Here is a 14,710-nt window from a genome sequence, read left to right as displayed (position 1 = left end):
TGACTTCCTGTCTTCGTGCTCTTCACCCGGAAGTGCTCCAGACTGTCGCTCTGACGTCTCTGCTTCCGGGGCGGTGCTTCCTCCTCTTTCGTGTCCGCCATTGCTGTGAGCAGGAGGTGAGCTTCGGCGCTGCGGGTGCAGGGGCTCCGGGACGGTCCTGGCTGCCTCTAAGCTGTCACTATCGTGCTCCTGAGGTCGGGGTGACATCTTGTACCAGCCGCGTGCCTGTAACATGCGTCTAGTTGTGTCCGTACAGCGGCGCACACGTGTCTGCGGGTCCTGCACATCTCCGGCCGGCGTCCTGGGCCGCAGCTCCACTGGGGGGGGAACCCAAAGTGCAGCTCCGTCTATGTATCACGTGTCCGGGGGCAGAAAATATACATCCATAATATAGGAAACGGCAGCCTGTACCGGCTGTGCCCATAGTCCTACACATCACTGCCACATAAAGGAAAAGTACTCCGCGGCATTCCCATCTCTGGGCAATGCTGGGACTGTTAGTGCGCTAACTGAAAGGCTCAGTACAGGATAATTCATGTACAGTGACTCCACCAGCATAATGGTGAGTGCAGCTCTGGAGTATAATACAGGATGTAACTCAGGATCAGTACAGGATAAGTAATGTAATGTATGTACACAGTGACTCCACCAGCAGAATAGTGAGTGCAGCTCTGGAGTATAATACAGGATGTAGCTCAGGATCAGTACAGGATAAGTAATGTATGTACACAGTGACTTCACCAGCAGAATAGTGAGTGCAGCTCTGGGGTATAATACAGGATGTAACTCAGGATCAGTACAGGATAAGTAATGTATGTACACAGTGACTCCACCAGCAGAATAGTGAGTGCAGCTCTGGAGTATAATACAGGATGTAGCTCAGGATCAGTACAGGATAAGTAATGTATGTACACAGTGACTTCACCAGCAGAATAGTGAGTGCAGCTCTGGGGTATAATACAGGATGTAACTCAGGATCAGTACAGGATAAGTAATGTAATGTATGTACACAGTGACTCCACCAGCAGAATAGTGAGTGCAGCTCTGGAGTATAATACAGGATGTAGCTCAGGATCAGTACAGGATAAGTAATGTATGTACACAGTGACTTCACCAGCAGAATAGTGAGTGCAGCTCTGGGGTATAATACAGGATGTAACTCAGGATCAGTACAGGATAAGTAATGTATGTACACAGTGACTCCACCAGCAGAATAGTGAGTGCAGCTCTGGAGTATAATACAGGATGTAGCTCAGGATCAGTACAGGATAAGTAATGTATGTACACAGTGACTTCACCAGCAGAATAGTGAGTGCAGCTCTGGGGTATAATACAGGATGTAACTCAGGATCAGTACAGGATAAGTAATGTAATGTATGTACACAGTGACTCCACCAGCAGAATAGTGAGTGCAGCTCAGGATCAGTACAGGATAAGTAATGTAATGTATGTACACAGTGACTGCACCAGCAGAACAGTGAGTGCAGCTCTGGAATATAATACAGGATGTAACTCAGGATCAGTACAGGATAAGTAATGTAATGTATGTACACAGTGACTCCACCAGCATAATGGTGAGTGCAGCTCTGGGGTATAATACAGGATGTAACTCAGGATCAGTACAGGATAAGTAATGTAATGTATGTACACAGTGACTCCACCAGCAGAATAGTGAGTGCAGCTCTGGGGTATAATACAGGAGGTAACTCAGGATCAGTACAGGATAAGTAATGTATGTACACAGTGACTGCACCAGCAGAATAGTGAGTGCAGCTCTGGGGTATAATACAGGAGGTAACTCAGGATCAGTACAGGATAATTAATGTAATGTATGTACACAGTGACTGCACCAGCAGAATAGTGAGTGCAGCTCTGGGGTATAATACAGGAGGTAACTCAGGATCAGTACAGGATAAGTAATGTATGTACACAGTGACCCCACCAGCAGAATAGTGAGTGCAGCTCTGGGGTATAATACAGGATGTAACTCAGGATCAGTACAGGATAAGTAATGTAATGTATGTACACAGTGACTCCACCAGCAGAATAGTGAGTGCAGCTCTGGAGTATAATACAGGATGTAACTCAGGATCAGTACAGGATAAGTAATGTAATGTATGTACACAGTGACTGCACCCGCAGAATAGTGAGTGCAGCTCTGGAGTATAATACAGGATGTAACTCAGGATCAGCACAGGATAAGTAATGTATGTACACAGTGACTTCACCAGCAGAATAGTGAGTGCAGCTCTGGGGTATAATACAGGAGGTAACTCAGGATCAGTACAGGATAAGTAAGTACAGGATAAGTAATGTATGTACACAGTGACCCCACCAGCAGAATAGTGAGTGCAGCTCTGGGGTATAATACAGGATGTAACTCAGGATCAGTACAGGATAAGTAATGTAATGTATGTACACAGTGACTCCACCAGCAGAATAGTGAGTGCAGCTCTGGAGTATAATACAGGATGTAACTCAGGATCAGTACAGGATAAGTAATGTATGTACACAGTGACTGCACCCGCAGAATAGTGAGTGCAGCTCTGGAGTATAATACAGGATGTAACTCAGGATCAGCACAGGATAAGTAATGTATGTACACAGTGACTTCACCAGCAGAATAGTGAGTGCAGCTCTGGGGTATAATACAGGATGTAACTCAGGATCAGTACAGGATAAGTAATGTAATGTATGTACACAGTGACTCCACCAGCATAATGGTGAGTGCAGCTCTGGGGTATAATACAGGATGTAACTCAGGATCAGTACAGGATAAGTAATGTATGTACACAGTGACTTCACCAGCAGAATAGTGAGTGCAGCTCTGGGGTATAATACAGGATGTAACTCAGGATCAGTACAGGATAAGTAATGTAATGTATGTACACAGTGACTGCACCAGCAGAACAGTGAGTGCAGCTCTGGAATATAATACAGGATGTAACTCAGGATCAGTACAGGATAAGTAATGTAATGTATGTACACAGTGACTCCACCAGCATAATGGTGAGTGCAGCTCTGGGGTATAATACAGGATGTAACTCAGGATCAGTACAGGATAAGTAATGTATGTACACAGTGACTGCACCAGCAGAATAGTGAGTGCAGCTCTGGGGTATAATACAGGAGGTAACTCAGGATCAGTACAGGATAAGTAATGTAAAGTATGTACACAGTGACTCCACCAGCAGAATAGTGAGTGCAGCTCTGGGGTATAATACAGGATGTAACTCAGGATCAGTACAGGATAAGTAATGTAATGTATGTACACAGTGACTCCACCAGCAGAATAGTGAGTGCAGCTCTGGAGTACAATACAGGATGTAGCTCAGGATCAGTACAGGATAAGTAATGTATGTACACAGTGACTCCCCAGCAGAACAGTGAGTGCAGCTCTGGAGTATAATACAGGATGTAACTCAGGATCAGCACAGGATAAGTAATGTATGTACACAGTGACTTCACCAGCAGAATAGTGAGTGCAGCTCTGGGGTATAATACAGGATGTAACTCAGGATCAGTACAGGATAAGTAATGTAATGTATGTACACAGTGACTCCGCCAGCAGAATAGTGAGTGCAGCTCTGGAGTATAATACAGGATGTAGCTCAGGATCAGTACAGGATAAGTAATGTAATGTATGTACACAGTGACTGCACCAGCAGAATAGTGAGTGCAGCTCTGGGGTATAATACAGGAGGTAACTCAGGATCAGTACAGGATAAGTAATGTAATGTATGTACACAGTGACCCCACCAGCAGAATAGTGAGTGCAGCTCTGGGGTATAATACAGAATGTAACTCAGGATCAGTACAGGATAAGTAATGTATGTACACAGTGACTCCACCAGCAGAACAGTGAGTGCAGCTCTGGAATATAATACAGGATGTAACTCAGGATCAGTACAGGATAAGTAATGTAATGTATGTACACAGTGACTGCACCAGCAGAATAGTGAGTGCAGCTCTGGAGTATAATACAGGATGTAACTCAGGATCAGTACAGGATAAGTAATGTAATGTATGTACACAGTGACTCCACCAGCAGAATAGTGAGTGCAGCTCTGGAGTATAATACAGGATGTAACTCGGGATCAGTACAGGATAAGTAATGTAATGTATGTACACAGTGACTCCACCAGCAGAACAGTGAGTGCAGCTCTGGAATATAATACAGGATGTAACTCAGGATCAGTACAGGATAAGTAATGTAATGTATGTACACAGTGACTGCACCAGCAGAATAGTGAGTGCAGCTCTGGAGTATAATACAGGATGTAACTCAGGATCAGTACAGGATAAGTAATGTAATGTATGTACACAGTGACTCCACCAGCAGAACAGTGAGTGCAGCTCTGGAATATAATACAGGATGTAACTCAGGATCAGTACAGGATAAGTAATGTAATGTATGTACACAGTGACTCCACCAGCATAATGGTGAGTGCAGCTCTGGGGTATAATACAGGATGTAACTCAGGATCAGTACAGGATAAGTAATGTAATGTATGTACACAGTGACTCCACCAGCAGAATAGTGAGTGCAGCTCTGGGGTATAATACAGGAGGTAACTCAGGATCAGTACAGGATAAGTAATGTAATGTATGTACACAGTGACTGCACCAGCAGAATAGTGAGTGCAGCTCTGGGGTATAATACAGGAGGTAACTCAGGATCAGTACAGGATAAGTAATGTAATGTATGTACACAGTGACTGCACCAGCAGAATAGTGAGTGCAGCTCTGGAGTATAATACAGGATGTAACTCAGGATCAGTACAGGATAAGTAATGTAATGTATGTACACAGTGACTCCACCAGCAGAATAGTGAGTGCAGCTCTGGGGTATAATACAGGAGGTAACTCAGGATCAGTACAGGATAAGTAATGTAATGTATGTACACAGTGACTGCACCAGCAGAATAGTGAGTGCAGCTCTGGAGTATAATACAGGATGTAACTCAGGATCAGTACAGGATAAGTAATGTAATGTATGTACACAGTGACTCCACCAGCAGAATAGTGAGTGCAGCTCTGGAGTATAATACAGGATGTAACTCGGGATCAGTGCAGGATAAGTAATGTAATGTTTGTACACAGTGACTCCACCAGCAGAATAGTGAGTGCAGCTCTGGAGTATAATACAGGATGTAACTCGGGATCAGTGCAGGATAAGTAATGTAATGTATGTACACAGTGACTCCACCAGCAGAATAGTGAGTGCAGCTCTCTCTTCAGTACAAGAAGCTTATAGCCAGTGATACTGGTTGGTGATGAGCAGGAGGGTCTGCGGTGCATAGTGGTTCAGGACAGCGGTATGCTTATTTCTTTGCAGATGCTGCGTCATCAGTCTCTTGACAGTACATATTACTACATCATGTGTTAGCCACCAATGTGCTCGCTGGGGCATTATTGTACGGCAGTGACATGCGGCACCATAGGTCGGGTCATTATCGACCTGCAGCTATTATAAATTATTCAGCTCTTACCTATTAGAACATATTCTGAGAGGGTGGGAGCCTCCTTAGCCATTGTATTGGGATCAATATGTATGAATTGTCATTTGATGTTTTCATTTCGGCAGGTCGCCTGACATCACCCAAACCTCAACATGCAGAACGACGCTTGTGAATTCGTGGACTTGTACGTCCCCCGAAAATGGTAGGAAGTGTGTAATTACTCTTCTGCACATTGATCGTCCTGTGTAACCGTGTGCTGTGGTGGTGTGTAAAGTGGGTGTAGTGAATTCTACACCTGCCCTATATAGGAGCTTCTATGGAATATCCCTACTAGTCAGACAGAGTCGCATGTGAAGCCTTCTTGTCTTTAATATTAATTTTTCTTTGCAGCTCTGCTAGCAACAGGATCATTGGGGCCAAGGACCATGCATCCATCCAAATTAATCTTGCTGAGGTGGGTGAACGTAAACTAGCCACAAAACAATGAGATCTCAGAATACAAGCATGGTTCATGTGTTCAGCTCGTGTTATTGTGTGGCATGCGTTGAAGGTTTTTTCGACTACTCGGGCAACTCCTTTTCAATTGCCAAAAAAAATCTCATAGTCTTTTCCATCGGAGCGGCGCCTGCTCTCCTGGCGCTCATGTGATGTTATATAGCATGAGCCCTGCAGCCAATCAGAGGAGGAGGTTAGAGAGCAGCAGCTTTCACTTCTTCCAATTGTGAGTTTCATTTGAAAGAAGTGAGACTGAAGCTGCTGCAGGGCTGATTTGAGATAATGTCTTGCAAGCCCTGGAAATCTGGTACCTATGTCATTGTAATTGCACTGGTGTAGCTGTGTATTATTTTAGACTGGAGAATACAGCAGTTGAGAAGGTGTTGTCCGAGTAGCGGACATCCCCTCTAATGTACCTCAGGTGCTGTTGAACCTTTTTCAGAAGAAAAAGCTTTTTCATTACATCTTGCATTTTACTCCAATGATACTGAGGTCACTGACACTTATTGTCAGGGCTGTGGAGTCGGTATGCCAAAAGTCCGACTCCTCAATATCCCCAACTCAACAGCACTGGTCACTACTGAGCATGGACGTAAAGTGCAGCACAGATTCATCTCCACTGCACTGGTCACTACTGAGCATGTGCATAAAGTGCAGCACAGATTCATCTCCCAGCACAGGTCACTACTGAGCATGTGCATAAAGTGCAGCACAGATTCATCTCCCAGCCCTGGTCACTACTGAGCATGTGCATAAAGTGCAGCACAGATTCAGCTCCCAGCACTGGCCACTACTGAGCATGTGCATAAAGTGCAGCACAGATTCAGCTCCCAGCACTGGTCACTACTGAACATGTACATAAAGTCGCCATCTTTACTTGGGGCCCACTGCACCATGAGAGTGCATTTGATTTGAGGCCTAGACAGGTAAGCACCTTTGCCTGTTTTTCTGTGGTGTTTTTATGTACATAAAGTGCAGCACAGATTCATCTCCACTAAAATACAAGATCCTTAGATCAGGAGCAGAAAAGTCATTTCATAACTTTCCCAAATTATTATGGAGAAACAACACATCCTGCTTTGTACTACTGGGCTCAATTTACTATGTTTTCGGAGTCTGTCTATTTTATTCTGACTCCACCAAAATAGATGACTCCACAGCCCTGCTCATAGTGCCAGAAATCTCCGGGTTTGGAACTATTTTCGTGCATTATGAAAGTTATAGTAAAAAATGGTTCCCTCCCCCAATCTCCTTTCAACTGCAGATACCTCATATATAACCTTTGTCATTTCCCATCTCTGCGGTCACCCCTCCTGACTGTATCACATGTAGAAGAAAGGAATGAGAGGCATTCTGCATTCAGCTAGATATCATAGTGTGCAGTGCTTATCATGTCCTCCCTGTAACCCTTCACATCATCCTTTAGTGATGCTTTTGCTATCAGTTTGGCTCCAGCGTCTGTGATCACATCCTCATTAGTCACCATGTGTGGATATAAATGATGCATTTGCATGCAGTTGCGATCTGATGCAGATATTCGTCTTATTATCTCTCTTATTTTAGGTTGATAAGGTGACAGGCAGAGTTACCGGACAGCACAAGACTTATGCCATCTGTGGCAGCATTCGTAGGATGGTAAGTTGCTCTCATCCCTTATGTGTCACCATGTTATGTAGAAAATATTTGGGATGATGATATTGCCTCAGCAATAAATTTTAAGAATATTAGAAGTCACGGACTCCTGTACATTTATCCCTTTCCAACATAGAACATACCAGTATGTCCTCCATTGGATGCAGTTTTACGGAGTCTGCTTCATACAAGGAAGGTGCTGCCTCTTATAAAGCCAGAACCTGCCTGTAACCGCAGCAATTGGAGCCAGCATCGATCTCTGCTGTTTAAACAAAATGTTTCAGTGACATTAAGTGAATGCAGTGCCGGTGGGGCCTCTGTTGTGCCCTCACCACCCCCTGCCAAACACCACAAGATGTAATTGTGCTGATAGGTAACAAGGGCAGCCTGGTCCCTACTGAAGCCCCCTGTTGTTACATGTTTGTACTCCTACAAAGGGCTTCACAGGAGGTTTTTGCTATGTTCTGCCATACTAAAGTATTGCAGTGCAGGTTAATTTCCCATAGGGTGACTAAAAAAATACTAGATGGGTATTTCCTGAAGGAACTACAGATAGTGCTTTGGAATGGTGCCCGGGCTGCCCCTGCAAGACTTTCACACTTGGGTGCCCCTCAGGCGGTCCGATTTGGTGGGTTGGGTCAATCTGGGTCTGATTTTGTGGGCGGGGTAAATCTAGGTCCGATTCGGTGGGCGGGGTCACTTTTGGTCCGATTCTGTGGGCGGAGCCACTCTGGGTCCGATTTGGTGGGCGGGGCACCTTAGGGACCAATTTGGTGGGTGGGGTCACTCGGTCCGATTTGGTGGGCTGGGCACCTCAGGGTCTGATTTGGTGGGCTGGGCACCTCAGGGTCCGATTTGGTGGGTGGGGTCACTCTGGGTCCGATTTGGTGGGCGGGGTCACTCTGGGCCCGATTTGGTGGAAGGGGTCACTCTGGGTCCGATTTGGTGGAAGGGGTCACTCTGGGTCTGATTTGGTGGAAGGGGTCACTCTGGGTCCGATTTGGTGGGCGGAGCCACTCTGGGTCCGATTTGGTGGGCGGGGTCACTCTGGGTCTGATTTAGGGGGCGGGGTCACTCTGGGTCCGATTTGGTGGGCCGGGCCCCTCGGGGTCCGATTTGGTGGGCCGGGCCTCTCGGGTTCCGAATTGGTGAGCGGGGTAATCTACTATCTAATTATCTAAGGGCACTTCCGTCTTTCTGTCTCACAACACCGCTACGTCATCATCTCGTGAGACCGCAATGCACTCTTGGGACCGGAGCGCGCAACAAGCATCGGGTACCGGCCACTCCAGGTGCAACAAGCATCGTGTACCGGCCGCTCTAGGAGGTGCAACAACCATCAGATACCGGCCGCTCCAGGAGGTGAGTATGTAACTTTTTTATTTTAATTCTTTTTTTTTTAACAGGGATATGCAGTATACTATGTGACTGGACAATATACTACGTGACTGGGCAGTATAACTACGTGGCTCTGCGCTGTATACTGCGTGGCTCTGTGCTGTATACTGCGTGGCTCTGCGCTGTATACTACGCGGCTCTGCGCTGTATACTGCGTGGCTCTGCGCTGTATACTGCGTGGCTCTGCGCTGTGTACTGCGCGGCTCTGCGCTTTGTACTGCACGGCTCTGCGCTGTGTACTGCGTGGCTCTGCACTGTGTACTGCGCGTTCTGCGCTGTATACTGCGCGGCTCTGCGCTGTATACTGCGCAGCTCTGCGCAGCTCTGCGCTTTGTACTGCGCGGCTCTGCGCTATATACTGCGTGGCTCTTCGCTGTATACTACGCGGCTCTGCGCTGTGTACTGCGCGGCTCTGCGCTGTGTACTGCGCGTGTCCGTGCTGTGTACTGCGCGTGTCTGCGCTGTATACTGCGGGGCTCTGCACTGTATACTGCGGGGCTCTGCGCTGTATACTACGCGGCTCAGCGCTGTATACTGCGCGGCTCTGCGCTGCATACTGCGTGGCTCTACGCTGCGTACTGCGCGGCTCTGCGCTGTATACTGGGTGGCTCTGCGCTGTGTACTGCGCGGCTCTGTGCTGTGTACTGTGCGGCTCTGCACTGTGTACTGCGCGGCTCTGCGCGGCTCTGCGCTGTGTACTGCGCGGCTCTGCGCTGTGTACTGCGCGGCTCTGCGCTTTATACTGTGCGGCTCTGCGCTCTGTACTGCGCGGCTCTGCGCTATGTACTGCGCAGCTCTGCGCTGTATACTGCGCGGCTCTGCGCTGTGTACTGCGCGGCTCTGCGCTGTGTACTGCGCGGCTCTGCGCTGTGTACTGCTCGGCTCTGCGCTGTGTACTGCGCGGCTCTGCGCTGTGTACTGCGCGGCTCTGCGCTGTGTACTGCGCGGCTCTGCGCTGTGTACTGCGCGGCTCTGCGCTGTGTACTGCACGGCTCTGCGCGGTATACTGCGCGGCTCTGCGCTTTATACTGTGCGGCTCTGCGCTCTGTACTGCACGGCTCTGCACTGTCTACTGCGCGGCTCTGCGCTGTGTACTGCTCGGCTCTGCGCTGTGTACTGCGCGGCTCTCCGCTTTATACTGCGCGGCTCTGCGCTGTGTACTGCACGGCTCTGCGCTGTGTACTGCACGGCTCTGCGCTTTATACTGCGCGGCTCTGCGCTGTGTACTGCACGGCTCTGCGCTGTGTACTGCGCGGCTCTGCGCTGTGTACTGCACGGCTCTGCGCTTTATACTGCGCGGCTCTGCGCTGTGTACTGCACGGCTCTGCGCTGTGTACTGCACGGCTCTGCGCTTTATACTGCGCGGCTCTGCGCTGTGTACTGCACGGCTCTGCGCTGTGTACTGCGCGGCTCTGCGCTGTGTACTGCGCGGCTCTGCGCTTTATACTGCGCGGCTCTGCGCTGTGTACTGCGCGGCTCTGCGCTGTGTACTGCGCGGCTCTGCGCTGTGTACTGCACGGCTCTGCACTGTATACTGCGTGGCTGTGCAATATACTACGTGGACATGCATATTCTAGAATACCCGATGAGTTAGAATCGGGCCACAGTCTAATAATCATAAGACTACGGATAGTGGTTTGGAATTGTGCTGTACTGTCACTTTAAGAGCTGATATTATCTGACAAAACTTGTGACCTGGTGAGCTGATGTAGATTTCATAGGAGTTGGCATAGTAACTGTGTCTGACTGCGCATATCAATGAGCTAATCAGCCAGGTGGCAGTTATTTTTAGAAATTGCCTCAGAAACCAGCCCATTATAAACGTATAGGAAAATTTCTCCATTGAAACGCATTGAAAGACTTTTTTCAAACACAAATTGCGCAAAAACTACAAATCCGATCGACACGAAAAATACTTAGCACACCTCTCAGGAACGCTGGCTTCGAAATGACACCTCACTGGAGTCTGTGAGTTTAGCGGTTCGGGCCGCATTACGTGCGGACTGAATAATAAGAATAAGAAGAAGTTTACCACGGTGGAATAACAGTATAGTGCTTTGTTCCAAAGCACTATAATTAACATTTTTTTATTGCTCCCTTTCTTCCAGTCCAAAATTAAAGAATTAAACAAATTGGTATTCCCTCTTCTGTAAAAGTCTGATGTATGAAAATAGGAAATTAATAAACCTATATGCTAAATGCGTAAAAATAATGTAAAATGTGCTTATTTTCAGGCACTTTCCTCCAAAAACACAATAAATAGGAAATATAATGTTATATGGTGCCATTGAAAGCTACATTGTGAAGGCGTTAATACAGTTCCTGCTACTGTAGAGTGACTCCTAATATTTATAATGTACTACTTCAGCTTCTGCAGAACCTCTTTTTACATGATATAAGTATATATGTGAACTTGAAGCGTCTTTAGTTGCCCAATAATCTCCTTGTTCTGCTCACAGGGGGAAGCTGATGACTCCATTCTCAGGTTGGCGAAAACTGATGGTATTGTTTCAAAGTAAGTGCAGTGCTTCCAATATGAGTGACTTGTACGATGTGCCGGTGTTTATCACCTTGTGTCAAGGACATAAATAAGAGTTTCTTCCTGTGACAATGACACAAGTATTTATAATCTTACATATCGTGTCGGTAACGACTGAGCCTGCAAAGTTCAATGGGATTGGCCAAATGTAATTATAAGCCAGTCATTCTATAGGGGGATGTCTGCCAATGGAGGGGCAGCAGGGTCGGGATGTTCGACTTAAACATGCCCTCGGTGGATGAGCTGTTGCTCTAAGGGTTTTTTTTTTACATAGTTACCCTGTTAAAATAAACAGGCCTGCTCTGCATATCCTAGTGGGATGTTTATAAGGCTACGTTCACACTAGCGTTGTGCGCCGTTGCGTCGGCGACGCAACGCACAACGCACGCAAAAACGCGTCAAAACGCACGCAAAAACGCTGCGTTTTGCGACGCATGCGTCGGTTTTTGCCGAAAATCGGACGCAATAAAAATGCAACTTGTTGCGTTTTCTTGGTCCGACGCTTGCGGCAAAAAAGACGCATGTGTCGCACAACGCAACAAAAAAAAACGCATGCGTCCCCCATGTTAAGTATAGGGGCGCATGACGCATGCGTCGCCGCTGCGTCGCCGACGCAAACCCGACGCACATTAGCTTAACGCTAATGTGAACGTAGCCTAAGGGAGTCATGGATGGAAGGGCGCTCGCTGTCAACTTTGTGATGCTTAATCATCTGTGGTCTGTATGGTTTGAGGGTCTCCTTTTATAAGTCAGGGTTTAGCTGCTGGAATAGTAATGTCAGGCTGGCAGGAGCCTTTCCCAGCAAATTCTGCTTTTCACTTCGATTGTCAGGCACATCAGCTCCTATGGTAAAGTAGTTGCCTGTGATGTGACAACCCTTTAAGAGGAGGCACATTTTGACCAATGGAATGAATGGACACAACTGTTCACTTAAGACGTTGGTTTGTGATATATTTTGCCATTACTTTAGTTTCATAGATGTTTACCTATACAGTCATAGGCGACATGTCCTTCAATGTACCACAGGTCATCCAATGTGCCACATGACCACCTGAAACAATGGTCTGGTGCTGTTCCACATTTCATTTTATTTTTTCTTTAAAAAAAAAAAAAAAACACTCCTGACAAGTTCAATACTAATTGTGTGAATTTTATTTCTCTTAGGAACTTCTAAATGAAGAATCGCTGGATTTGGGAAACTTGTAAGAAAACAATAAAATATTAAAAAAGAGAAAAAGTTTTGAGTCTTTAATGGAGTTCTGTGTTTATCCAGTTTACTGAACATTTACCGTATATACTCGTATAAGCCGACCCGAGTATAAGCCGACCCCCCCTAATTTTGCCACGAAAAACTGGGAAAACTTATTGACTCGAGTATAAGCCTAGGGTGAGAAATGCAGCAGCTACCGGTAAATGTCAAAAATAAAAATAGATACCAAAAAAAGTAAAATTAATTGAGACATCAGTAGGTTAAGTGTTTTTGAATATCCATATTGAATCAGGAGCCCCATATAATGCTCCATACAGTTCATGATGGGCCCCATAAGATGCTCCATATTAAAATATACCCTATATAATGCTGCACAAAGGTTAATAATGGCCCCATAAGATGCTCCATAGAAACATTTGCCCCATACAATGCTGCATAAAGGTTGATGGCCCTATAAGATGCTCCACACATTATGGCCCCATAAGATGCTCCACACATTAGGGGCCCCATGAGATGCTCCTCATATATGCCCCATAAGATGCTCCTCATATATGCCCCATAAGATGCTCCTCATATATGCCCCATAAGATGCTCCTCATATATGCCCCATAAGATGCTCCTCATATATGCCCCATAAGATGCTCCTCATATATGCCCCATAAGATGCTCCTCATATATGCCCCATAAGATGCTCCTCATATATGCCCCATAAGATGCTCCTCATATATGCCCCATAAGATGCTCCTCATATATGCCCCATAAGATGCTCCTCATATATGCCCCATAAGATGCTCCTCATATATGCCCCATAAGATGCTCCTCATATATGCCCCATAAGAAGCTCCTCATATATGCCCCATAAGAAGCTCATATATGCCCCATAAGATGCTCCTCATATATGCCCCATACGATGCTCCACACATTTGCTGTTGCTGCGATTAAAATAAAAAAAATCACATACCTCTCTTCGCTCAGGCCCCCAGCACTTGCGATAGTCACCTTCCACGTTCCATCCTCTGCACTGACTGTTCAGGCAGAGGGCGGCGCGCACACTAATCGCGTCATCGCGCCCTCTGACCTGAACAGTCACAGCCAGAGGACGGAAGACAGAGCAGCGCGCAGCGATGGAACGGGGGACAGGTGACTATCGCGCAATGCTCACCTCCCCTGATATACTCAACTGCTCCCGGCGCGGTCCCTGGCAGCGTCTCACTGTCAGATGGTCTCCGGGAGCCGGCGGCATCTTCCTGTGTTCAGCGGTCACGTACCGCTAATTACAGTAATGAATATGCGTGCATATTCATTACTGTAATGAGCGGTGCCACGTGACCGCTGAACACAGGAAGAGCTGCCCGGAGACCATCGGACATGCAAGGACCGTGCCAGGAGCAGGTGAGTATGTGACAGCCACCGCTCCCCCTCACCCGCCGACACTGACTTGAGTATAAGCCGAGAGGGTCACTTTCAGCCCAAAAAAGTGGGCTGAAAATCTCGGCTTATACTTGAGTATATACGGTACTTTCTTTCTTACCAATGTGTTGTATTATTGGGAGTCTGTTCCTGGTCCTCACTGTGCATTTACCACTAGTACACAGTAGCACAATGTAAATGGTTTGCGTAATGAGATGATTCTAATGGCAAAAATTATCCAATTGGGTACATTCTGTAGTCGTAACAGGAGTATTAGTGGGTAAGCAGAAAGGATCATATGAAAAATGTTTGGAGATATGTGGGCTAAATGTAAACTTAAAAGTGTGGAAATATAGGAAAAAAAGATGTTTATTTTTGTGTAGTAATCATAGAATCGCTTTCTCAATGTTTTATCACACTGTATTTTACACATAGGAGAATTAAATATTTGATACTTAGAGCAACTTGTCAATTCCAGACATGTAAAAAGGATACAATTGATTCTTCCCATGTGGTAAATACACATTTAGGCATTAGTATGAATTCCCGTGCTGCCGCATGGAA

The 14,710-nt window shown here is 46.5% G+C and overlaps 1 protein-coding gene across 1 annotated transcript; it reads left to right on the top strand.

The window, feature by feature from the left end:
• Positions 1-12,763, top strand: RPS21 (ribosomal protein S21). The gene is made up of 6 exons (XM_077252881.1): positions 1-116; positions 5,588-5,664; positions 5,853-5,916; positions 7,521-7,592; positions 11,447-11,502; positions 12,691-12,763. The coding sequence occupies exons 2-6, from the start codon at positions 5,615-5,617 to the stop codon at positions 12,698-12,700; spliced, it is 252 nt and encodes an 83-aa protein (XP_077108996.1). The 5' UTR covers positions 1-116; positions 5,588-5,614; the 3' UTR covers positions 12,701-12,763.
• Positions 12,764-14,710: the final 1,947 nt, after the last annotated feature.

This window comes from Ranitomeya variabilis, chromosome 4, assembly GCF_051348905.1.
Source record: "Ranitomeya variabilis isolate aRanVar5 chromosome 4, aRanVar5.hap1, whole genome shotgun sequence".
Taxonomy (NCBI): domain Eukaryota; kingdom Metazoa; phylum Chordata; class Amphibia; order Anura; family Dendrobatidae; genus Ranitomeya; species Ranitomeya variabilis.
The sequence above is the reverse complement of the archived record's forward strand: the minus strand, read 5'-3'. Positions and strand labels throughout refer to the sequence as shown.

What these genes read in the sequence shown, in the direction of transcription:
- RPS21 (XM_077252881.1), top strand. Translation starts at nt 5,615, where the DNA reads ATGCAGAACGACGCTTGTGAATTCGTGGACTTGTACGTCCCCCGAAAA. An exon ending in TTGTACGTCCCCCGAAAATG is followed by an intron (nt 5,665 to 5,852) that starts GTAGGAAGTGTG and finishes TTTTCTTTGCAG; the next exon opens with CTCTGCTAGCAACAGGATCA. An exon ending in GTGGCAGCATTCGTAGGATG is followed by an intron (nt 7,593 to 11,446) that starts GTAAGTTGCTCT and finishes TTCTGCTCACAG; the next exon opens with GGGGAAGCTGATGACTCCAT.